Here is a 27,163-nt window from a genome sequence, read left to right on the forward strand (position 1 = left end):
GGTGCCAGAAACAAATACATTCATTAGAAAAGACCAGAATAAGATCAATTAAAGTTCTTGTTGATGACCTTGAACATCAAGAGCATCTAAGTTTGCAGGGGACATTTCTTGTCATATATTTATTCTTAAAATATTTCATGATATAAAATGTATGTAAATGACCGATACTCCTGCAGTGCTTCCTCTTTCCTTCTCTCCTCACCGTATTCATCGCCATCGGAGAGAAGCTGGATTTGTGCAAAAAAAGAAAAAGAAAGAAAAAATAAAAACAAAAAGAAACACAGGCACAAAATAAATTAAGAGATCAGAACCCATAGAGAGGAAATGAGTCAGTATTCCACACCGTGTACAATACAATATCATAGCAAATTAGCAGATTTCAATGGCTTCCACTGACTACCATAGATTTACAATGTTCAGTTGGCTGCACATCAGTCCTTAATAAATTGTGTCACTTTCCTTTTTTTTCATTAATGGTTCGGATAGACAGTGACTTGTAGATGACCATGAAAAGAAAGCGGCTACTGAGGTATGAACAGAAAACCTGGGACTACGAGCCAGCAGTAATGAGAACAACAGCATTTGTTCACATCCTACTAAACTGCCATTGTGATCACATTTTAAGTCCAATAAGCTTCTCTACAAAGGTACAACATATAAAACTGTTAAATATATAACTTTTTAGGGCCTTTCAAAATACATTTAATGACTTTTCTTTACGCCTTCTTTTCAGACTTAACAGCATTTAATACTCTCTGTAGATAATTATCATTTCTCTGGTAATGATTTGCACTCCGTATCCATGATCAACACGACAATTCTTCCTGTAAGCTGTCCCAACTGTAGCTACTGAAAAATGCAAATCAGATTTTTTTTTTCTGTTTTTTTTGTTGTTGTTTTTTTTTTTTTGATACACAGTTATACGTATGTAGTACCTATATCTCCAGTTCCAAAATACAGTGGTGAGCTTAGTCTGCGAAAAAATGTCCGTAAAGTTTGAAAAGTACTCCTTTGATTGTGTTCGGCACATACGCCGCCAGCTGCAAAGGTTCGTTTGTGCACCGAGTCTCTGTGGGGGCAGCCGTTGGTCGGTGGCGACACTCAAAGCATGTTAACAACGTTTCCGTGTGTCTTTGCCAGATGGTCCTCTCTGTCATAATGATCATATTTGTTGTTTTGCTCTTTGGTCTATAAAAATATGGGAGGTTTACTCCAGCAGAAGGCCTATTCACAGCAGAGTGCGCTCGGTTCGGTTTTTACGGCCTCGCGAGCTGGTCTGAGAAGCGTCACATTGTGTTCTGTAATGACCCCGTCTTCACCCTGGAACTCCTGCACTAGAGTCTAGGAGAGAGATGTGGGAAATCCCGTATTAAAAGCAGTTAGCAGCTCCAAACAGTGGACTTCCAGTGAGGCAAAAAAAAAAAAACATTCATGGGATTTTAAGGTGTCCGAACCTCCGTGGCATGAGCATGTGCTGCTAAATTCACAGAGCAGGCAGATAACAGTGGAGAGGAGGTGGATACAACGTGTTGACCCAACGACAGATAGCAGGAGGGAGCAGTCAGAAACCCGCGGTGGCCAGTCACAGGAAAAAGGAAGTGTTTTATAGTAAGTTTGCCCAGTGTCATAGGGAGAGATGACTCCCTCAAACAATCACTCCCTGGTTTTCCCGTCTCTGGCTGTGTTACGAGACCTGTGAATCAACAAGAACAAAGCAAACATGAGAGAACTGTTTTAGCACTCAGTCACAGTCATGCTCAGCTCCACAGAGAAATGTCTGAGGATGTGTTGTATCAAAAACATTTTGGCTCAAATATTTTCACTTCTAAAGCCAGCAGAAAGAAAATGACAGAAAATATATTGTCTTTTTAAATACAATTCACATATGTGACGTTGGCTTTTTATTTGCAACAGGAATGTTCTTTTTCATTCAAATAAGCACTGTCATCTCATTTTAAAGTTTGCAATCTGCTTATTCACTTGTTTGCCAAGAGTTGCATGACAAGACTGATAATACTTGTGTATATAGAGTACTGTGCACAAGTCTTAAGTCAGATCTTAATTCTATATATTTTGCCAGGAAAACATGTGCAGACAAACATGGAAATACTGTATTCAAAGCCAAAACTCTGCAATCTTAAAAGTCAATATTTGGTATCACCCTCTTTATTCTTCAACCTGAGTGCTCTTATGCAAGCTTCCTTGTCAATTCTTTAAATAGTTTTCAGGAATAGTTCTCCAGGATTCTTGAAGGACATTCAAAGGTTTTCTCTGGATGTTGGCTGCCTTTTGTTCCTATGAAAATGATCCCAAACTACTTCAGTAATTTTGAGGTCTGGGCTCTAGGGAGGCCAATTCATGACTGATGCCGTTCTATTGCATGTTGTTCTATCCAGGTATGGCTTCTTGCATGGTCTGTGTCTTTGTGATCGTATTCATGCTGAAAAGAGTCTGGTTCTTGTGTAATTTTCTCAAGTTGGAAAAACAAAAAACATTCCTTTGAAAATGGTCAGGTCCAAGGGCTGGGCTGAAAATGTCTTAAAAAGCAGCCAATATCCAAAGAAAATCCTTCAGAAATGCTGGAGAACTATTGCTCGAGACCACTTTCAAAAATCACAAGAAAGTTGGTTTCTTTGGGAGCAAAATATGGAGAAATAAGGGCTCTAGCTTGGTTTACGATTAATTCAGCTTATCAAAAAGACTACGCAGAATTAAATGATTAGCCTTGCAGTTTCCAAATATTAACGGTCACATACAAACATCTCAAAAGCTCATTAATTAATAAATATATAAAAATGACATTCTACCATTTGGAGCTATTTCATTATTATAGTGATCTTTAGGGACATTTGACATAATTGTTTTCTTTCTAAGATAAGCTAGCAAGGCTTACATTTGGTCCATTCGAAAAACAGAGCAGAGCAAACTGTTCCTTTCCTTCTCCGCCATAATGTTAAAAATAAAACAACGCTAAGTGGCTACTCTTGAAGCACCCTTTAACAAAACCATACGAGAGAGGCATCTCACTGAAATTTCAGCAGCAAAGCTGATAGGGATCATTCTCAGTATGCCAGTCTATTCTCCTAAAGAAAAAAAATATTTTTTTGCAGCCATTGTGTTGACATAAGCATCACACATGACTATTGCTCCATGCCAGACTTAGATGTTAATTACAGGATTGTATGAGAGCTTTACGAGTCAAATATTTAGAACTCTTCAGGGGATATAACCCAGTAACAAAACAAGTCTCACAGTGCAGACACTGAAAAACAATTAATCTAGCAGCAGAAAGACAAATCTCGGAGCCTCCTCACCATCTGGCCCCCGCCAGTCACACAGCCAACTTGATAGAGGTGCTGATGCCTTTCAAGACATTGCCACTGAAGCTTAATTCATAATAATGAACTCTTGATGATTTCACAGGGTGCAAATTACCATGAAAGGGGCAGGTGTTGAACGGGGTTCTAGCATGTATCACAGATGACAATGTCTTATGCTCTGGGAATAATAAACATCTCAGTGAGCTCGGGCTTTAATGGAGATAATGTCGTGGTTTTGTTGGAGCTGGGCATGGAATGACCCAAAGGTTTACTTGGTTAAAGCAGGGCCATGACTTTGCTAACTGCTTGACTGTGATGCCTGGCCAAAACAGGTGTTTAATCCTAGCATAATAAGCACAGTTTCTCTCTGTGCCTCCTAGAGGGCACACAGAGACTACAGCTCAGTAGTAAAAAGCCACAGGTAAAATGGAAGGAGGATAAATTAGTCGCACAAAGATGTGGAAGAAAAGAAATACAATGCAAGCGATTTCAAGCAGACACAGCATATAGACACGGTCTTGTTTTATTCAAGCCACATAGTGTGTGTCTACCATGGTGGATTTTTGTTTTTTAATATCGTCTTTATGTTTTGTTTTGTTTTTTGCTCCCTCTTTTTCTTTCACAGCCACACTGTTGCGAACAGCTTCTCATAAATCTCCCGCGCAAATCTCGTCTCAGGGAAACGCAAGCCTTCCCATTTAAAAACAGCAGCGAATGTCAGACGAATATGAGATGAATCTGCCCCGTGAATAACATTCACAGGCCTTGGGTGATTATTACTTAGAGTTTATCAGGAAGCAGCTACGCAGACAGCGAGCAAATACTTTACACTCTGGTGCAGAGTAGAGGGAAACATTATGCAGCGGTTCTCTGGCTATTGAACATGCCGGGCAAACGTTTAGGACGGTGGCCTTGCTCTTCGAGTAAGAACGAGAATTGGACTTTCGATTGAGACTGATAACTGCTGGGGGTGTCATAGTAACAGAAGGGAGCATCGTGCACTGAATCCATCTGTGTTAATGTGTAATTTGTGCAGCATTTCTCTTCTTATGGAGCAAGCGGACAAACCACTCGATACTTATCGATACGCGCCCGGCAGCTTTTGATCGAGGATGCGGAAAACATTTGATTTCAGGGACGGTACAGACTGCTTCCTGTCTCGAGGCCACAGCTGAAGCACTTTAATGCAACAAAAATGAGAATGTGCATACATGTGGCAGTGGCTTTCGTTTGCGTCGCACTGCTCTAAATAAAAGCATTTTCGCGAGTTGGAAGTATTGAAAGCGAATGCACCTGGACATACGGCCCTGGCTTGACATTTCTTCTCTGTCTGAACTCTTGCAGACTTTCCTCGAAATGTCACGGCCATGTGACCCACGAGGGAACAAGTCGGTGGGTGCACATGAAAGAAAATTGATCCACTTTGCCTATCCGCACTCTTCATCGAGGCGCTGTTTGCTGGGAATAATGCAAAATCTCAAGAGGACCCAGCGGATTAATTGATGTGTTTTTGTACATTCGCCGGAAGCTTTGCTGAAGCCCTCCCGTTCAGCTCGTTCCACAGTGCATCTGCTTTTGGATCTCCTGCTCGTTTCTAACGCTCGTCTCTGCGCTCACCCTTTAACGTTAAGTCTTGTGCAGCTGAGCCCGCGCTCTCTCTTCAGATTTTAGCAGGCGAGCGGCACAACATGATTCCAGATGAATATTCATAAGTGAACTTGTTGGCTAGGAATGATCCACAGGTTAATAAGGGATGGGAAATCGCTCATTACATGCTGTGAAGTTGGATAATGCCTGAAGCAGATGCTGAGATCAAAATACATGAACATGTATGCATGCGCCTCCAGACACTAGGCCCCATTCCACATTAGGAAAGAGTTCAAAGCTATGTGTTATGTCATTATCAGCCCTTTCATACAGCATTTCTTCAGAACATCAAAGCAAACACAGTTCACTATCTGCATTCTACAATATGATCAGAACTTAATGCTCAAGAGTGGAGTATTAGAACAGATTTAACCACGGTGGCATCAGGCTGGTGACAATGTTGCCAACGTGTTCTTCAATACTTTTATGCATCGACTACAGCTGCTCGTAAAGCTACTGCGTTGCGTGGCTCTGTGTGAGATCAGCTGCTTGCAGGCAATGCAGAATCGCCTTCCTTCAGAATATATATTAAAGGATCAAATGTTTAAATCCAATCTCAGATGGCCTCTTCTGTGAGTAAATAGACAATAATCTCTTTGATGCACTGTGCAGAGACCCAAGTTCACCACACACATTCCACCCCTTTTCTATTTATAGCTCCAAATCTACTGAAGACTTGCTGTCTGGAGTGAAAAGCAGCAGGATCACATTTTCCCTCAAAAGCAAATTATAGCATGGGCCATAAACACTGACAGTATTGACCAAAAGAAGAGCCTGTTTCTCAAAGACTCCACAAAAGTGGCCGTTTTTATGACTTTGGCCTTATCCCTTTTTTATATTGCTGTACCTTAAATTTATTACATGGCCACTCTCTATTTCCAGATCACTATTTATTAATATCAGAGTCTGTCTGGCGCCTTGTTTTATTTAAGTGCACAGCCACCATCTGACACAAGACTTTAAAACAATATACAAGGCATGCCAATAAAGCAGGCTGAGAATACACTGAGGGGGGTTTGCTGCACACATGGATTTTCTCTGGTTAAACACACACCAGGGAAATTGTCAGCTTATGGTAAAATACATAAGCCAAACAAGGATATCAAACAAGCAGACGCTCGCTTAAATTGTATCAGGATTTATGAGAGTCTATGCTTCCTGCTGTTTGTGTGTTCTGCTAAAGCTGAAAGATGCGGTCTTAGTGTTGTAATGAGTTCATAATGTTGGTTGTAATGACTTTCATACACTTTTAAGACATTTGACCGTGAGCAACAGGCAAGATCAGTCTCCTCTGTAAGGTCATGTGGAAAGTTACCTTCATTACAAGATGTTATAAAACAGAGCCCGACAGATATATCAGCAGGACTGACACATCGGCCGATATTTTTATTTGCCGATACGTTGGTATCGGCATTTGTAGCTGTTGATTGGGCAGTTATAATGTACAAATGATATATATTTAAGCTTGTACACATTAGATCCTCACTTTGACTCTGGGATGAGACACATTCAGTATGGGGTTGGATTAAGAAGGCCATCTGATTTAAGAAATCTCCTCAATCGAATATGCACAGCTAATAATAGTTTTTATTTTTATTAAGGACTCATAAATAACTGTACCAAATATATGACAAATGTGTGTATATATGTGTGTCTGTTTATATTTAATGATGTGAATGTGGAAAAAAAGATGAAAATATAAACGAGTATATCAGATCTTTATCTTTTTTCTAATCACCAAGTCTCAGTATCGGTCTCAAAAATCCTATATCAGTCAGGCTCTAGTCATACATTTAAGGATTTCTTGATTCTAATTCAAGGGATTTGTCTTGTACCTTACTGCCTTCACAAGGCTCTTGGTGCTCTGTAGCTGCTTGTGTTGCTTCCTGCCTTTGAGGCCAAGGTAAGGGCGGAGCTGTTGTAATGGTGGTGGTGGTGGTAGCTGGAAATTGGCTGTCTGTCAAGGGGTCATCAATGCTTTCCATAGTGCAAGAGTGTCGAGGGGGACTCTTGTCACGTCATAGAGCCTGAGGGGAGAAAGGGACAGGGGAAGGCGGTATGGTTATAAAGCTCAGTTTCATTTCTATTTCTGTTTTTTTCTAGATTTAGACACAGTCACAGCACCGCCACCACCACTACCACCATTACCAAATTTATCTTTTTAAGGTGTCGCGGAAATGTGCCCGTTTGGATTTGTCTAAACATGGAGAGCTATTCTGTGAATATGCTGGGCACTGATGCTGTGTTACTTGTGTTCCAGTTAAATATAGGAGTGTGGGAGTTGAATAGGGTCTGATTCTGCGTAACAGTAGCCCACATGGAAGGAAAATAGAAAACAGCCCTGTGTTTCTCCAGTGACTTCTTAAATATGCTATAAATGTAAAGCACTGATTCATTCATGATTCATTTTTCTGAAATAATTTGTAAATTGTTGTCCTTTACTTAAAATAATAAGCTGGATAGGAATTTATAAGTATCAGGCCTGCTGCAGCGTTTCCACCACTTTAGTCCAGATTAAAGTATCTCAGAAACTATTGCATACATTATTGTTTATTCTGGTGTAAATTCTTACAGTCCCAGAGTTAGGAGACTGGTGATTATGGTAAACAACTGTTTTATTCCTGCAATGCAAGTTCGTTCCTTTTCCAAGGGCATCAAATATCTTTTTTAAAAATAAGCCTGTGGTATCTAATAGTTAGAAATTGCTTGCATGGTTACAAAACGACCCCTGGGATCACATTTAAATGCAACATAACCAAGTAGATTTTGGAGTTTTAGTGTGTAAACCTTACACTGAGTAAAACTGAGTAAAACAGCAGTGTTGGGTAAGTTACTTTAAATTAGTAACTTAGTTACATTACTAGTTACTTCTATCAAAAGTAACTCAGTTACTTCAAGTTACTCGTTACTTTCAGAGTAACTAGTTACTAGGAAAAGTAACTTTGGTTTTACTCAGAATTCTCTTGTTAATGTGTTGCTTCCATAACTTTGCCAGTCTTCTAGCTTGCTTACTTGCCACAAGTGCACTGTGCCACCTACCAATAGAAAGGAAAAAATAATGTGCACATTTCCATGAGAGAAATCCCACACCTGATTCTATCCTAGCCTGCTTTTTACATCCAACACAAAAACTGCAGTCATGGTGCTTTCGATTGTACTCAGAACTCGAAGGAAATTCTGCCTTCTGAATAGGAAGATGTAGGTAACACCAGACTGCAGATGAGCTGCATACAGAGCTGGACTGGGACAAAAAAATCGCCCCGGCATTTTGACTAGAGACCGGCCGCCATTATAGGAAAAATCATAAAGCCTTTGAATGAAAATAAACACTGTTGTGACAGTGATGTACACTGTTCTGATGGTATATATGTATCAATTTATCAATTGTTTGTTGCAAGACTCAGATAATTATTTTTTTAAAAGCGAGACATTTTAAATGAGAATAAGAAAGTATTTCCTTGTGCCCCCCTTTCCCTTTTAATGCCCTACATGGACCCCTGGCAACACTTTGCTAGATCCGCCCCTGCACAGTTACCAGCTGTCAGCTACCTAAAAAAGGATCCTGGTGTTATTTGTCTCTCAGAAACAGTTCATAACTTCCCTTCAACTCATCCATGTCACCTAAAAGGTAAACCTGTTTCTCCATCACAGCTCTGATGATTCAGTAAGGACATCTCCTGGTTTCATCTTCATGTTTCCCTCTCATCACATAACCAAACCGATATCATGACATGCAGCTTTACAGCTGTGGCTCCAGCAAACATCAGCTGATAGTAGAAAGTAATATTAAATAAATTCTAACAACAGCTGATCAAGCTTAAAAGTGCTGCTGTTGTTTCGCGCGACATCTGCTGGTTTCCTCTTTCTGGCGCAAAGTGGGCGATAAATAAACAAGAGAGAAAAGCCGATCAGCTGATCATTGATCAGTTTCATGATTGAAGTAGAATCAGGAGAGAGAGAGGGTGAGAGGATGAGAGAAGAAGAGGCAGCTGTGCAGCGTAAACACAGAATAACTCCAGCTTTGTGTCTTTTTCATTGTAGCTGAAATCCAGGACAAACTGTTCCTTTTCACCTCAATACGAAACGCATGATATTTTCTCTGAATACAAGACGATTCTGTTTTTTATGGGACGGTTGGCAACTCTAATAATTAACCTTATGAACAAAATAAAGTTCAACATCAGTAACATAGCACCCACCCAGCTTTATAGAAACTCCGTCATGCTAGCTACCACGCAGTACGAAAAAGTCAGCACAACGAAAATAAACTCCAACTAAACTTGGTTTATATCTGACCCAGATGGACTGCAGGTTATAACTTCTTACCTGAAGTTCAGTTCACCTGACTCTCTCGGACCAGCGGCTGCTTCGGGTCTCTGCTCCTGCCTCCCTTTTCCTTCATCCACCTGCTGGCCTCCACCACTTGCTAATGTTACTGAATCTGTGGAAGCTCCGCAATGCCGCCACACAAAGTAACGAATAACGAGCCTATTTAAATCCCAGTAACGAGTAACGCGTTCCCGGTTTTGGCATAATAACTAGTTACCGTGCTCATTACCACAATAATAACGTAGTTACTGTAACGCATTACTTAATAACGCGTTAGTCCCAACACTGTAAAACAGTGAGTGGAGACTGTGACACAGCCAAAATTACTGCAACTTGGTGCCTTTGAAATTATTGCTTTGAAAATGGGGACCAGGTCTGTGACCGTCCAATGCCAGCTTTAAAGAAACAGTGCTATCAGTCAGGGAATGAATGAGGTCAAGTTGGTAGTTACATGCAATCTGTTTGTGATTAACTGTGACAAATTGGCAAAATTTTCAAATATATTGTTGTCTACATAAACAGAAATTTATAAAAACTACATTACATTCAGAGTCCAGAATACAACTGAGTGAGATGATTTTTCTTTTGTAAAGAGACGTGTTCAATTCCATTCAATACCATTGGGGCGATCGTGGCTCAAGAGTTGGGAGTTCGCCTTGTAATCGGAAGGTTGCCGGTTCGAGCCCCGGCTCAGACAGTCTCGGTCGTTGTGTCCTTGGGCAAGACACTTCACCCGTTGCCTACTGGTGGTGGTCAGAGGGCCCGGTGGCGCCAGTGTCCGGCAGCCTCGCCTCTGTCAGTGCGCCCCAGGGTGGCTGTGGCTACAATGTAGCTTGCCATCACCAGTGTGTGAATGGGTGGATGACTGGATATGTAAAGCGCTTTGGGGTCCTTAGGGACTAGTAAAAGCGCTATATAAATACAGGCCATTTACCATTTTATTTATATAACAGATACCTCAATATGTTTTTTATTGTAAGGTGAAGACCCTACAATAATACAGAAAAAATCCCAACAATCAAACGACACTGATCCTCTCTGAGCAAACACTTGGCGAGAGTGGAAAGGAAAAACTCCCTTTTACCACAAAGAAACGTCCAACAGAACCAGGCTCAGGGAGGGGCAGCCATCTATCAGGGGTGTGGGGAGGAAGACATGATAAAACACTAATTGCAAGATTGTGCATTTCTTTGAGTTGCCAGGGACTCTGACATGACATACGTTAACAATGGATGTACTGCTTGGCCCTGATAACCTAAATCTGCATCATTTCTAATGGGCAGCAGGGGGCCACGTTTTAATTTTTCTTGTACTGTTGGCAAAAAGACTACCGGCTTACTGGATCTGCAACCTCATTAAACATTTCTCTGATAAATTCATGGAATTAGTTGCAAATTTTTTTGAAAATAACACCATTTCAGCTTGTCATGTCCAGTTTCAAGATACCGAGATTGTGACAGCTCACCTTGAAGATTCCACAATTAACAGAATTTAATTAACCAGCAGGTATATTATAGCACCCTTAGTTAAGAAGATATTGGCAGTTCAAGCAGGTTAAAGCTTTCACAGGTAATATCTCACTGAGAGGACTGATGAAGCTTACACTGCTTTCAGTAATCTCCAGTAACAACTGCTTATCTTGACAGTTTAAAAAAGAACAAAATTCTCCCATAGCCATGAATGAATGAAACATGAATAAGTTTCTCTTTCACTGTTTGAAAAGGAGAAACATGCTTTTCTGAGATCAGAGGTAATACACTATACTTGACTTGGGTGTGAGTGTGCCCATGTTTTGTCCTTGCATGAGTGCGTTTGTTGTTTCCTTCATTTCGGAATACACCTGCACCTCTTGGGACTTGAAACTGTTTGGAGTGCAAACATAAGCCAGCTATCACGCTGCGCTTCATGGAATCAGTTTCCACTTTTGGCCACATGGAAATGTTGGAAACTATAGAAAAAGGAGCAGGGTTGAAATTCAGAATGAAATAAAACAGGTAATCTTTCACTGGGCAGCAGAGGCTTTGGGTTTAGGCAACAGTGGGTCAGATCAATCCCACAAGCTCACAGGGAGTTGATAAGAACAGAGAAAGAGAGACTTTCTTGTTCTTTAAGTCAGTTCCTCTTGCCTCTCACTGTTTATAGTCCCAACATTATTCCCAGCTTCCCAAAATGGAGGATTTAGTATTCTCCAAGCCAATGCAATGTGCTGACTTGGCTCCCTCCAGAAGGAAGTTGGCAGACAGAGCTAATGGTTAGCAGCAACAGAGTTTCTTTCTCTTTCTCTCTTTCTTTTGGCCTGTCTGTGGTGGCCAAGCAGCTGTCTTCTTAGTGGTGATTCTGTTCAACTCACTGTTGGATGTGGCTGGAGGGCCCAGAGGGATCAATTACCACGGTCGATACCAACCCAGAACCACAGGGGGGTGGGGTGAGGGGGGACATGGTGATGGTGGAGGCGTTGGGGGATACCTTTCTGCATCCACAGAAAGATTGAGAAGAAGGAGATGGAAAAGAAGTGATGGCGGGGGCAAAGCACCAGTCGAAAAAGCTTTTTCATACTCAACTGAACACACTTGCCATCACTGGCAGGAATACAAATGTGTAAATACAGAGGACGCTTACAGGCGTCCTGTGTAAGCATCCTTACTGGGAGATCAACTAGTGCAAACCCACCCATTTGTAGCCGGAGATATTTATGGCAGGATGTCCTAAACCACGTATGCATTTGAATTTCCCACGCAGAACCCTGACGAAGTTCAAAAAATATGCACACGCAAGAGCTCATATTATCAAATATTGTGATATTCTCTCTTTCCTTGAAGAGGCTGAAGTAACTGCTCTTCCCAACTGTGTTTTGTCTCCTCTCCTCTCCCCAGTGAAAAAGTCTTGATTACAGTAATCACAGTCTTTCTCTCAGTAGGTGCCACTTGTGCTCATAGCTCTCTGCTCAACGCCTAAATACCCCAATCAGGATCGTCCTAATGAAACATATGATTAAGACTTAGTTAGACAACTGAGGATTTTTAGCCATTCCAGTTTTTTTTTTTTCACTGCTTCCTGCAATGTCTGAAATTGTGGCGCTCTTTAGTCCTTTTTCACGATAACAAGAGCTCTTTTTGTGACTTGCTGTGTAATATTCACTTGAAAATACCGGCTAAGCGGCCTGGCTGTTGGATTTTGTGCAATTATAACCTTCCAAAGCTACTTTGGAAGCGACTGTCCCTGTGTGTGAACTTAACGGGTACTCGAGGGTTTAACAAGAGCATCCGCTTGACTCAAACCAACTTAAAATGACTTAATGTTCTACAATTCTTTACGTCTGACTGGCTCAAATCTCTCTCTCTCTCTCTTTCACTCATGCTGCTCTTTTCTTCTCCTGCGCTGCTTTTCTGCCTCTGTTTTGAATTGTTCCTCTTATCAGGCTGTCACAAAAGCTGGCAGATAACCTGAGGTGAGTTTGCTTTTCTCCTCTAACAGCGTACTCTCTCTGCCTCGTTCTCGCCGAGCTCCCCGCGTCGGCACACGCAGAGAGAGATAGCTCCTTGCGCTGATTCATCTGCCAGTCTAAAATGGTGGAGGGCATGATGCAGAGCATCCTCCTCTCTGGAGAGAGACAGCAGTAGGCCTTTCAGCGAGAGAAGAAGGTATGGAAGATGACTGCTGAGACTACATATCGTTCTGCTAAAAGAGAGGCCCTTTGCAAAGACAGCATTTCACTGTGGTAACTGTGATAAAATGTATGTTCAAACCTTTTAGCATCATGCAGTGTGGAAAGTATTCCGGTACAGTCAAATTAACCCCTCACTGCTGCTAAAGCGTTTCTTTATCTAGCCATTTTTCCCCAGCCCTTTCTTGATACCACGGAAAGCTATGACCAGGATACTGCACACAGAATGAGATCTTTGCAGTACACTAAAGCTAAAATTGAATTTATTGGTTAATATCTTACATGTGCCAGATCTTTTTACACATCTGGCTAAATTGAGAATAAAATAAAAGACAATTAATGTTAATAGGATGGTTTCATACATGACTGACAGAAGCAATATGCCTCATTAAAAAGTCAGCAGCTGGTGATTGATGTATAAACCATTAAAAACCATGAAAAAAGCATGGTTTATAATTTGAATTAGAGTTGTATGCAGTGTCATGTACAACCTCCGTTCCAAAAAAGCATAGGCGGAGCCATATTTACCACTGCGGACAAAAGTCTGTAAATGTCTGCGAACTGAAGAGACCAATTGCTGAACCTCTGGTACACGAACGTTGTCATATTATTGTCTGATACAGGATTCTAACAGCTCAACAGTCCTTTCATTTTCAATTAGTGAAAGGTTTGGACTGCAGGCACCCGAGTTCAGCACCCAGATTCTTGCCATGCTGTTGTAATAGATGTGGTTTAACATTGTCTTCTGGATGGAAGTAATATGTTGCCTAAAACCCATATATACTTTTCAGGATATTCTTGGAACTGTAGCTGTAATTCAAATTGTGATTGGAATAGTACTCTTTCTAACATAACTAACTTAAATGTTTAGTAATGAAAAACATATTATTTGAACAAGTAGCAGAATGGGTAGATTTACACTGGATTTGTATTTTCTGTATTATCAATTGTTACAAAACCATTTTCACCCAGGAGCTCTGCACCGTATCAGGAGAATGAAGTCAGCACATTGTCCGAATGTTTACTTTCTCGGCACATAACATGAGCAATGCTCTGTTCAGGTAAGGCTAGAGTGCTGCGTGGATAGAGCATGCAGGAGGGAGCACGTGAGCACACAGTAGCTTGTTGTAATTCTCTGCACGGTTACTCACTGTAACCTTACCTGGACACAAATGTACATCACACGGAAAAGGGAGACTGCAGATTTAACAGTATGACAATACGGTTATTAGATAAGAAAACTGAATTAAATGCCCTGTGCTGCTATTTATATTCTAAACTTTGTTGGCAAGTGTGTGAGGCCAATCAGCAGGGAGATGTGTATAAACTCAGCCATATTAAAAAGCCAGTGCACAGAATGAATGAGCTAGTCATTTGCCAGCACAGTAAAACATTTTGTCACATCAGTTATGTTTTGGCAGATCATTCTCAACTAAAGCTGATGTAAGTGCATATTTATCGCCTTACATTCGTGTGGATATGCTACATATATTGGCAGATGCAATAATATCCTGAGGTAACAGGAAAAAAAAACAAGGTGATGACGAACATGCGGCTCATCAGTGCAGTCGAGTAAATCTCCGGGGAGCTTGTTTACAGTCTTAGAGCTTATTTTTGTAGAATTTCATATTCTGTTAGGTCACTCCTTCAGAGGAGAAACTTGTCATTGTTATCAATGAGAAACCTGATTCTGAAATAAATGATATGCTGGAGCTTCACAGCTCTACCTCTGCTTGATATGCGTCCTATTCAGCTGTGGTTAGAGTGCAACGCTGCTAAAAGTAACCTCCCTCAAAAAACGTCACTGTCAACACCGAGCTACGCACATATCAATCTTCATACGTTTCATCTGGAGCCGGCCTCTGAGAAATCCATACTGTAGTTTTATTGACAGGAACAACTGTGTACTCTCCAAAGCAGGGTCAGAGTAAGATAAATGCCTGGAGAGAGAGGGGATGAGGGGGAGGATGAGAGGAAAAACCGAAAAGAGAAAACGCCTGAATGCCTGGGAACGAGACAGGCGGCAGGCGAGGAAGTTATTTTTACTCCGAAGCACATCAAACGGTGACCGCTGAGATGAGTGACGTTGTGTAGGTCGAGAGAGGACGCGCGGCATTACGTCTAATCTTCCTTGCAACTCACGCTGCTGTGTTGCCGAGTAAAGTTAGAGAGGAGGTCAGCGGCGTCACCCTGAACAACAAGCCCCTCCCTCCCCCAAACCCTCTGGTTGACAGAGAAAACACAAACTCCCAAACATTTGACCAATACACGCAAACTGCCTTTTGACATTTGTTCAAAATAACTCTTTATGGGGTTACGGGGGCTGAGTCAGATTGACTTGGCTTAGTCAAATACCCATGAGGGATATGTCTGTTTGTCTGCATTGATGTTTTGGGGTTTTTTCGCACAAACACCTGATGGACAGGTCAGACATGCTCACTGGACCGTGCACAGCTAACAGTCAACCTTGGGCAACAGTGGGGCGGCTGCAGTTTGGGTTTAACCTTGAAAAGCCTCAGGGAAGGCGCTATTTGTTCAAAGTTAAACATGGAAGGGAGTAAATGGTTTTTATTTTTGTGAGTGATTCCCCTTTGGGTGAGCAGATAACAAGAGGTTATTGTCATTTTTGGGCTTGCTAGAATTGCCCTTAAACTTAAGCCTGAGAAGTAAAGGTAATTTTAGAGATTTCTCCATGTGACTGAGTTTGAAGGTGTTGAAAAAATTCATACATTTTAAGAAGAGTTTTAAACAATGACCCGAGTCTGCTTGTTGCCAGTTATTATACTCCCTGACAGTGAAAGCTGGTAGAACCCACGTAAACACACACACACACACGCGGACTAGCACAGATGAGTGCGCATAGCTGTCCAGCCATTTGACTGGCTGTCACCAAGTTTAAAGTAGCCAATGAAGCACGCACGAAATACCTGTCACATCCTGCGGATGAGAACTACACTGAGTGACATCCTGAGCAGGATAAGAAAAGTACATGTAGGCCAGAGCATGCAGGGCTACCCTGTGCAACAAAGTAGGGGTACATGGTCACGGATACCAGTATGGAAAACCCACAATAGCAGTCATCAGTTAGAGCCCGTTAGCATGCAAGCCTGAATGCACATGCCATTAGCCTTTTGGTCACACTGTGAGCACCAAGATTTGCAACACCTCATACAATATTTTATCTGACACGTATAATAAATGTTACAGCTAGAGTGTGTGCATGCAGCATGTGTGTGGGATAACCTGCCCAGATAACAAGCTGCACTGTAGCTGGAACTTGTAACGGCTGTCACCGCAGTCTCCGCAACTGGGTTAACGTTCGGGTTTGTGTCTGGGCACGGGGAGACGCACATGACTCACAACACAGGAAGGAAACCTGATAGCAAACCATTCAGCATTTTTATATTTTATGCATTCTGTATTTACATGTTTGTTTTCTCGACAGGAAGGAATAAACAAGTTAGTCAGCTGATGACTAAATCATGACAGATGCATTAATGATACACCACTGGTCCTCAGTGTTCACGCATTGACATTCACAGATAGGGCAGTTATGTGTGTGTGTACGAGTGTGTGTGTGTTGCGTAACATGTTTCTCAAGCGAGACCTCTTTAATTGCCACAGTATAGACTCCGTGCATACAGGCGGGAGAGCAACAGTGTTTATGCTTCTTGTAAAGCAGATGTGGGGGTTGAAATCAATGGGAGGATGGTGTTTGTTGGGTAAGGAGGAGAAAGGAGGGGTGGAATAGAGGGTGAAGTGGAGAGGAGGAGACTTGGAGAGCTGGATGCAGTGGTGTAGAGGACAGGCGGGTGAATGAATTGGTGTCATCTTAGCTAGTAGAAGCCGTGGCTTCCCATCTGCTGCCATCATTAACAGTAAGAGCGTCCCTAATTTAAGCTAATTGCTGACATCGAGGAAGTAAACAAAGCGCGTTCAGTTTGGAGATGAGCTGAAGACAAGGAGGGTGAAAAGAAACATTTGGAATAGAGGGTGAAGTGGAGAGGAGGAGACTTGGAGAGCTGGATGCAGTGGTGTAGAGGACAGGCGGGTGAATGAATTGGTGTCATCTTAGCTAGTAGAAGCCGTGGCTTCCCATCTGCTGCCATCATTAACAGTAAGAGCGTCCCTAATTTAAGCTAATTGCTGACATCGAGGAAGTAAACAAAGCGCGTTCAGTTTGGAGATGAGCTGAAGACAAGGAGGGTGAAAAGAAACCTGCATTTAATGCAACCTGCATTCTGTCAAAATGCTTCAGCTTTATTTATAGAAATATGGTAGAGTAAAACATCTGGGTATCTCACTTCCGACAAATGCTTGCACCACAGTAACTACTGCTATCACTTTACCGGTGTCCATACATGTGTCCATAGGTCAGTTTTCTATTCAGCAGCTTATGTAAACTCAGTTCTAAGCTGTACAGGTAGCATCTTTGAATGCTTTTTCTTTTCTTCATTTTTTTGTTTGTTTTCTTGCACAAACAACTGACACAGTGCACAGTCAATAGAGAAACTTAAAATGTGTCTGTAACTGTAAAATCCAAAGGAATACTCTTATTGGCCACTTTATTAGCTATCCCTGTTATATTGCTCGCTAATGCAAATATCTAATCTACTAATCATATATTAGCAATTCAATGCATTTAGGTAGGTAGGTGGACACTGTATAGACCACCTGTTGGAGCATCAGATTGTGGAAGAAAGGTGATTTAAGAGGCTTTGAACTTGTTTGTTTGCTGTTTTGTTGGTGCTGGCACTTTCTAATGCAACCATCTCTAGGATTTACAGAAAATCCCAAAATGATGAGACAAAAAAATCTAGTGAGCAGCAGTTCTCTGGGTTAAGCTTTTCTGGGTTAAGGCAGCAGTTACTCAAAAAACCAGTTGTTACAACCGAGGTATGTACATCACACAACATGTTGAACCCTGAACCAGATGGGCTGCAAGCAGCAGAGGACTACACCAGTTTTTGTGTTAAGTAGATTGACTGACAGAATGTATAACATTATATAACATTTTTTTATATTCTTTAAATCCATGAAAAAGCGTTGTAAAATTGAAACTTCAAGTGTTTCACATTGAAAATCCAGATTCTTAAAGGGTTCTGAAGTAGCCCAATCACTGTCTAATGTCAATAACAGTAAAAATGTTTCAAGCCAAATAACTGAGGCTGAAAACAGTGATTTGAAATGGCTTTGCTATGCTTGCAGATCAGAGCTTTTATTGAGAACAAAGCTGTACTGTACAGGGTGGGCCATTTATATGGATACACCGTAATAAAATGGGAATGATTGGTGATGTTAAAGTCCTGTTTGTGGCACATTAGTATATGTGAGGGGCAAACTCCTCAAGATGGGTGGTGACCATGGTGGCCATTTAGAAATCGGCCATCTTGGATACAACTTTTGTTTTTTCAATAGGAAGAAGGCCATGTGACACATCAAACTTATTGGTAATGTCACAAGAAAAACAATGGTGTGCTTGGTTTCAATGTAACTTTATTCTTTCATGAGTTATTTACAAGTTTCTCTTTGTTCACAGCCATTGACATGTCGAAGAGGTTAACACGTGAGGACGTCAGGTGCGGATCGAAATTGTGTTGATATCTGGTGAACGCAGTAACCGGGTTATTGCAGCAGATTTCCATGCAAGACACCCTACGAGACCACCGATCTCCCATGCTACAGTTAGCAAACTGCTTGCTAAGTTTCGTGAAACTGGCTCAGTGTTGGATTTGTCAAAATGTGGACGCAAGAAAACTGTCACTAATGAAGAAACATCAGTGGCTGTCCTAGCTTCATTCAGCAAGAGCCCACAGCGTAGCACTTGCCGCATGTCACTGGAGAGTGGCATTAGTCGAACATCCCTTCGGCGGGTATTAGCTATTCACAAATGGCACCCTTACAAACTCCAGCTACTGCAGCATCTCAACGAGGATGACCCAGATCGGCGCACAGCATTTGCAGAATGGGCAAAACAAAAATTGGAACAGGACCCTCAGTTCACGCAGAAGATTTTGTTCAGTGATGAGGCAAACTTTTATGTGAATGGTGAAGTTAACAAACAAAACCACCGCTATTGGTCTGACACTAATCCACATTGGATGGATCCCTCCAAGACTGTTGGAACAACAAAAGTGATGGTTTGGTGTGGTATATGGGGTACAAAGATAGTGGGTCCATTCTTCATCAATGGAAACCTCAAGGCTGCTGGATATTTGAAATTGCTACATGATTATGTGTTTCCCTCTTTATGCACTGAAGCTGGCACGTTCCCTGAGTTTTTCCAGCAAGACGGTGCACCACCACATTGTGGGTGCCAGGTCCGAGCATTCCTAGATGAACAGTTTCCTGGAAAGTGGATTGGTCGTCGTGGGCCAGTTGAATGGCCCCCAAGGTCTCCCGATCTGACCCCCTTAGACTTTTATCTTTGGGGTCATCTGAAGACAATTGTCTATGGTGTGAAGATACGAGATGTGCGGCTCCTGAAACTACAGATAATTGATGCCTGTGCTGGCATTTCTCCAACGGTGTTGCGATTAGTGTGTCAAGAGAGGGAGAAGAGGGTTGCATTGACAATCCAACACAATGGGCAGCACATTGAACACATTTTATAAGTGGTCAGAAACTTGTAAATAACTCATGAAAGAATAAAGTTACGTTGAAACCAAGCACACCATTGCTTTTCTTGTGACATTACCAATACGTTTGATGTGTCACATGGCCCTCTTCCTATTGAAAAAACAAAAGTTGTATCCAAGATGGCCGACTTCTAAATGGCCACCATGGTCACCACCCATCATGAGGAGTTTGTCCCCTCACATATACTAATGTGCCACAAACAGGACTTTAATACCACCAACCATTCCCAAGTTATTACGGTGTTATTACGGTAAATGGCCCACCCTGTACAATGAGTCAGCTTGTCAAAAAGCTCTCTTAACCTTTACTTTTTAATTACTGTTATTTTGTTTTAAAAAAGCGTCCTTGGTTTGGTTGTACACTTCAGTTGGTTTTCTAAGCACATCGACCAGCTTGTGAGTGGTTTTGTGTAACCTGAGGCACTAAAAGAGAGCCTGAACTCACCGTAGTGGTTTTAACTCGGCCTCCGGGCTGCGTACAAGTCCAGCCAGATCTATTGACTAACAGGTCGCAACCCTCGTCCTCCAAACATGGCACCATCTCACACCATTGCTTTTTCCGAACAATACCAGCTGCGGAGGAGACACAGAGAGAAAAAGAGTGATTAGGAGAGTGACCTGGGGGGGTTGGGGGGTGAAATAAACAGATGAAGAGAAATGATAGGGAGAAGTCAATGCAAAGATGTAACGATTAAGACAGAAGAAGAGCGGGTTGGGGAATGACAGATGGAGGAAGACAGATACGGGCAAAGTTATAACAGGATTGAAAAATGATGGAAAAGCAGAGATGTGAAAAAAATGTAGAAATATAAATGGAAAAAAGAAGGAGCAATGTGGTGGTGGTGGGGTGAGAGATGAGATGTGGAGGTAGATGAAGAGCAATGAAGTAAAGGGACAATTGAGAGGTATGAACGCAGACGATGACAGTGAGAGATGAGGGAAAGATGGGGAGAATCAGACAGATGGAGTGAAATGGAGAGAGCTGTGATCAGTCAGGTAAATAAAATCAAACATCTCAAATGATATTTAGGAGGCTTTACAGCCATCTTGCCTTCAGCAACATTTCAACCAGGATGATATATTTTGTTAGCACGCCACCTAAATTTTTACCACAAGGGATTTAAAAAACAAAATAAAAACAATTCATATGTTAAATACAGTTGGAACAATCTGGGACATTCAGTGCACATTTTGTCATAGCTGTATGACAAATGTTTTTCCAGCACTGCTCTGCTTTATTGAAGTTTCAGACTCCAGTTAGTTAGTTTCTACTCGTCTCTCAAAAGCAATAGGATTCAGCCCATTACATAGAGGCTGAACACGTACTAGGCTTCACTGACAGACTGAGACACAGTGACAAGACTGATAAATGTATTGACAACTGAAGCAGGCTTCTGTCAATTCAAAGAGAGTGTTGTTGGAGGTGCAATGTATTCTTTCACTTGCACTTACGCTGGCATAGGTTCCCAGTCATCCCTGTCTTTAGTGCTTGAGTTGAAGGCAAATAGCATCTTATTTTAATTCTACTTTTTCTAGTGAATATTGGAGATTTTTTGTTTGTTTTGGACATTCTTAATATATTTTGTGTCCCAAAAAGGGGCAGTACTGCTGCTCACTGCTTTGAGCAGGTCCTTGTTGCATTGCAGGCATTGTGTGTTACACTGTCACACTATTTGGCTATCTATCCACAGTAATGTGAAAAGAAATGTTGTGTTTTTTTGCTTGGAAAATACAAGACAAACACAGAGTTTGTTCAATTCTAATAGTCAACACTCAGTGTGACCACCTGTTTTTCAGTTTTATTGTCTTTTCCTTTAAATAGTCTTCAGAATATTTCTCCAGGCTTCTTAAAAGACATTCAAAGCTCTTCTTTGGATGTTGGCTACCTTTTGTTCTGTTCTCTGTCAAGATGATTCCACAATGCTTCAACAATGTTGAAATCCCGGCTCTAGGAAGACCAATCAATGATTGACTATTTAAATTTGTGTTTTATTATCCAGGCTGAAATGCAGCCCCAAACATGACGGCACCTCCACCGTGTTTTGCAGATGATTGTAGACACTCACTGGTGTTACTCTCTTGAGCTCCTCCGTACATACTGATGAAGGTATGTGGATTTATCACTCTATAAGACCTGTTTCCAACAATTTTCAGATCAGTCCTTGTATAATTTTGCATATTTTAGATTTTTCATGAATGGCTGCTTGGCAGCCACTTTACACTGAGGTCATTTCTTATGAGGCTGACAAGCTGAAGGGCCAGATGTGTCTCTCAGATCCTGTGTCAGGTCTTTGCTGGATATTTTTTCCCTTTTCTTAAGGACATGGCTTTCAGGTCCAGTTCATCTGCTGTAGATAGTACTATATCACTTTTGTCCTCCACTTGTTCAGTTTCCTCAGATTTCTTTTATTAAGGGCACATTGCACACCATACTGAGTTATGCCAAGTTTTGGAATCACCTTGTTGGAGCTAAAATATTATTATTATGCCTGTCAAACTGTGTTATCATCGGTATCATTTTCTGTAGATTTAAATAAAGAAATCAGAAACAAATTATGTGATTTTGCCACAGACTGGTTGTAACAAAGTATCTAAAGATACAATTTGGAATTGGTTCTTTGCTCAGTTTTTCTGTTATGTATGGATGCGTCTCTTTTTTGTGCTTGAATAGGTCAGTTTTATGTAGCTTAAAGATTAAAAATACATTCCTCTGAAAATGTTCAAAAAAGCAGATAATGTCCAAAGAAAAAGTTTAGAAAGCTGGAGAAGTGTTGCTCAAAACCACTTTAAGATATTGCACGACAGTCTGACTCACTGGAAGGAAAACATAATGAAATGGGTGGCTAGAGATATTTGCGCAGTACTTTTAAAATTCGGATTAAATGGTTTTTCATCACAAAAGAACCCTGTAATTGTATTTATCCTGACGTACAAACACGGCCATCCAATAGGTAATTTTAATATCTGCAGTTTTCAATTGTAAATAAGCTTCCGTTCAGGGGTTCAGCCTATTTCTTACTGAGTTTTCGACTGTAAGTCATCCATCATATAGCCCCACTAAGTTATCAGGAGTCTTTATTGTCTTCAGCTGCAGCAGAAGTTTGTGAGTTATAGAAAATCAGACAAGATATATGCAGCTAGCTGCTTTCTGTGACAGGCCATGCTGCAGAATGAATCATCAATAAGCATCATCAAAGGATCACAAATTTACATTAAACTCGTGGCTTTGGAAAAGAGCCTCTATGATAACATATTAGCACCAGATTGCATAATAGCAGCCCGGATGAATTTACTGAATATTAAATGAGTAAATGAATGAATATTTCATTTTCATGTCTGGCATTTACATGTCCCATCCCTTACTAATGTGTTATTCAGACACGTTACCTAACAACAAACCAAACACAAGGGGCAGTACCCTCCATGGAGAAGGAGGCTAGAGGGCAAGATCAAAGTAGCACGGAGAGAGGTTAGCCAACTAACGGAGTTGCAGAAAGGTGCGACGAATAAGGTGCCTAAGAAATACAGCAAGCTGTCCATACCTGAGGCCTTGGAAACTGCCAAGCAAAGACTCACAGCCTTGGCCAGCCGCTTGAGGAGGTACACCAGAGAGATAGAAGGCAGGAGAATAAACCAGCTGTTCTCCACAGAACCAGCAAAGGTGTACTCTCAGTGGCAAGGGAACAATAAGAGAACAGCACCACCAAGGCTGGAGACGGAGCAATACTGGAAGAGCATATGGGAGAAGGATGCAACCCATAACGGCAATGCTCAGTGGCTAGAGGATCTGAGGGCAGACCACAGCGACCTCCCTGAACAGGGTCCAGTAACCATCACAGTGGCAGATATCCAAGAAAGGGTCTCCAGTATGAAGAGTTGGACAGCACCAGGGCCCGACATGGTTCACGCCTACTGGCTGAAGAAGCTAACTGCACTCCACGAGCGTCTGGCAGCACAAATGAACCAGCTGCTAGTTAACGAGAGACACCCGGAATGGCTAACTGAAGGCCGGACGGTCCTGATCCCCAAGGACCCCAAGAAGGGACCGGTCCCCTCCAACTACCGACCAATAACCTGCCTCAGTACTACATGGAAGCTCCTGTCAGGCATCATATCGGCTAAGATGAACAGGCACATGGGTCAATACATGAGCGGGACACAGAAAGGAATTGGCAAGAATACCAGAGGCGCAAAACACCAGCTACTGGTAGACAGAACAATCAGCCGAGACTGCAAGACCAGACTGACCAACCTGTGCACTGCCTGGATTGATTACAAGAAGGCCTATGACTCAATGCCCCACAGCTGGATACTGGAATGCCTAGAATTGTACAAGATCAATGGGACCCTAAGAGCCTTCATCAGGAACTCAATGGGGATGTGGCGTACAACACTAGAGGCCAACTCCAAGCCCATAGCACAAGTCACCATCAAGTGCGGGATCTACCAAGGAGATGCTCTGTCCCCACTGCTGTTCTGCATAGGCCTGAACCCCCTCAGTGAGATCATTAACAAGACTGGCTACGGATACCGACTACGGAACGGAGCAGTTGTCAGCCACCTCCTGTACATGGATGACATCAAGCTGTATGCCAAGAGTGAACGAGACATCGATTCACTGATCCACACTACCAGGCTATACAGCAATGACATTGGAATGTCGTTCGGACTGGAGAAGTGTAGTCGGATGGTAACAAAGAGAGGGAAGGTAGTCAGAACTGAGGGGATTGAACTACCAGAAGGCAACATTGCAGACATAGAGGACAGTTACAAGTACTTGGGGATCCCGCAGGCGAATGGGAACCATGAAGAGGCCGCTAGAAAAGCTGCAACCACCAAGTACCTGCAGAGGGTCAGGCAAGTCCTGAGGAGTCAGCTGAATGGTAAGAACAAGATCCGGGCCATCAACACGTACGCCCTGCCCGTGATCAGGTACCCTGCTGGGGTAATAGGCTGGCCAAAGGAGGAGATAGAAGCCACTGACATAAAGACAAGAAAGCTCCTTACCATGCATGGAGGGTTTCACCCCAAGTCCAGCACCCTGAGGCTGTACGCTAAGCGGAAGGAAGGGGGCCGGGGACTGGTGAGTGTCAGCACCACAGTCCAGGATGAGACAACGAACATCCAAGAATACATTGGGAAGATGGCCCCAACTGACCGAGTGCTCAGTGAATACCTCAGGCAGCAGAAACCCAAGAAAGAGGAGGGAGACGAGGAACTATCATGGAAGGACAGGGCCCTGCACGGTATGTACCACCGGCAGATAGAGGAGGTGGCTGATATCCAGAAATCCTACCAGTGGCTGGACAAAGCTGGACTGAAAGACAGCACAGAGGCACTAATCATGGCAGCACAAGAACAAGCTCTGAGCACAAGATCCATAGAGGCTGGGGTCTATCACACCAGGCAAGACCCCAGGTGCAGGCTGTGTAAAGATGCCCCAGAGACAATCCAGCACATAACAGCAGGGTGCAAGATGCTAGCAGGCAAGGCATACATGGAACGCCATAACCAAGTGGCCGGCATAGTGTACAGGAACATCTGTGCCGAGTATAACCTGGAAGTCCCGAGGTCAAAATGGGAGATGCCCCCAAGGGTGGTGGAGAATGACCGAGCTAAGATCCTGTGGGACTTCCAGATACAGACGGACAAAATGGTGGTGGCTAACCAACCGGACATAGTGGTGGTAGACAAACAGAAGAAGACGGCCGTAGTGATCGATGTAGCGGTTCCGAATGACAGCAATATCAGGAAGAAGGAACACGAGAAGCTGGAGAAATACCAAGGGCTCAGAGAAGAGCTCGAGAGGATGTGGAGGGTGAAGGTAACGGTGGTCCCCGTGGTAATCGGAGCACTAGGTGTGGTGACTCCCAAGCTAGGCGAGTCGCTCCAGCAGATCCCGGGAACAACATCGGAGATCTCTGTCCAGAAGAGCGCAGTCCTGGGAACAGCTAAGATACTGCGCAGGACCCTCAAGCTCCCAGGCCTCTGGTAGAGGACCCGAGCTTGACGGATAAACCGCCCGCAGGGGCGTGCTGGGTGTTAAATATTATATATATATATATATATATATATATATATATATATATATATATATATATATATATATATGATATTCTGTAACTCTGTAACTTCTGTCGGTGCTGTGCTTTTGGAAACCGAATTTCCCAGAGGAACCCACCCGAGGGATTACCGTAATAAAGTCTTATCTTATCTTATCTTATCTTCAAATTTCATCCATCTACGCAACATCGTCGGAAGCATGTTTCCTTTCCTGTGTTTTAGAAATATATTAAGAAAGTGGAAAAACGCAGTCAAAATGACATCAAATTGAAGCTGCATTCCCAATCGCAACTCCAATCAGGAACATGAACTTTTTAAACAACATTTGTCATAAACTGTGATGTAAAGGACAATTTGAAATCTGTTTAACTCAAAACGTGAAAATATCCGGTGACATTAAACGTGCCCCGTGCGGATTTCCTTATAAACAAACATTATTATTGTAAACAAAAGCTTGACAAGATTTCTCAAAAATAATGGCTGCTGGAGGAAAAATAGATAATAAAAGAAAAAAACAAACAAACTAAGGGTCATTATGTATGTGGTGCAATAGGTTGCTTTTACAAACCCCTTTAAAGATAAGGTGTTTAATCAAGGCCTCGTGGTTTGGCTTGGCTCTCAATCTTTACAACTGAAAAACTGTGTTTGAGAAAAAATATTAAAGGATGAAAACCATGCAACACACATCCACATGAACATGTAAATCAGAGCCACAAAAATGAAAAGGAGATGAACTGAGACAGATAGATGAGAATGGATGAAGACAAAGTAGAGGAAGAGCGTATCTAGATAACATTCTTGACCATTACAGGATATGGGCGAGATAAAGTAAGAAGGATACATTCATACTCATATCAGTATGCATTTATGGATTGAAAATTGTATTCTTTAATGGGTAACAGTGAAACCTAGAATGAATTGTAGTGCAAACATACATCATATTTTTTTCACGGCGTATTCACTGTCTTATAAAACGGGTGGGAATTGTGCTCGCTTCCGTATCTATAAATTTTCCCGAAGGGCACCTTCAGTAGCTGTAATAACCTCGCATGCAAATCATCGGCAAGCATGCTTCTCGATGTTAATACCTTATCGCCATAAACAATATTTATATAGCAATCAATCTATAGAATATGCATACCTTATCGAGCACTACATTGCCAAATAACGCAAGTACCGTGAACAAGGTGTCAGCTCAGTAAAACGGGAGCTTCAAATTGACATCCGTGTGAAGCATTGTTATTATTGAGTGCGTTTTGCTGACATGCTGCTTCAGGTTGAATTACTTGGCGCTACTGCATTTCGCCTCAAGGCTAGCTGCACCCAAGGAATATAATCTATGTTTAACTTCACTATTTTTACTTCAGGGACAAAGTTTCACAAGGCAAAAGAAAGCAATTTCAAACAGTTCAAAATCTGAAACCTATTAAAAACTGTCAGCATATGTGCATAAGCGCATTGCCCTGTCATTCTGCGGAAGATGCATTTCAAAAGTTATTGTT

At 42.0% G+C, this 27,163-nt stretch overlaps 1 protein-coding gene across 5 annotated transcripts in view; it reads right to left on the reverse strand.

The window, feature by feature from the left end:
* Positions 1-316: 316 nt before the first annotated feature.
* The window catches only part of LOC309692387 (chemokine-like protein TAFA-5), a 163,860-nt gene continuing 137,013 nt past the window's right edge, over positions 317-27,163 (reverse strand). For 2 of the 5 annotated variants that reach the window (XM_082510806.1, XM_082510809.1), the window contains exons 3-5: positions 20,044-20,171; positions 6,803-6,994; positions 317-1,693 (exon numbers count right to left, since the gene is read on the reverse strand). In XM_082510806.1, coding sequence (XP_082366932.1) covers positions 6,986-6,994; positions 20,044-20,171 — 137 coding nt within the window. In that variant the 3' untranslated portion in view covers positions 317-1,693; positions 6,803-6,985. Of the gene's footprint in view, positions 1,694-6,802; positions 6,995-9,293; positions 9,417-20,043; positions 20,172-27,163 lie in introns of those variants that run through there. The other 3 variants (XM_082510808.1, XR_014272296.1, XM_082510807.1) reach the window with 3 other exon arrangements.

Source organism: Aulonocara stuartgranti, assembly GCF_965226115.1.
Source record: "Aulonocara stuartgranti genome assembly, chromosome: 17".
Classification (NCBI taxonomy): Eukaryota; Metazoa; Chordata; class Actinopteri; order Cichliformes; family Cichlidae; genus Aulonocara; species Aulonocara stuartgranti.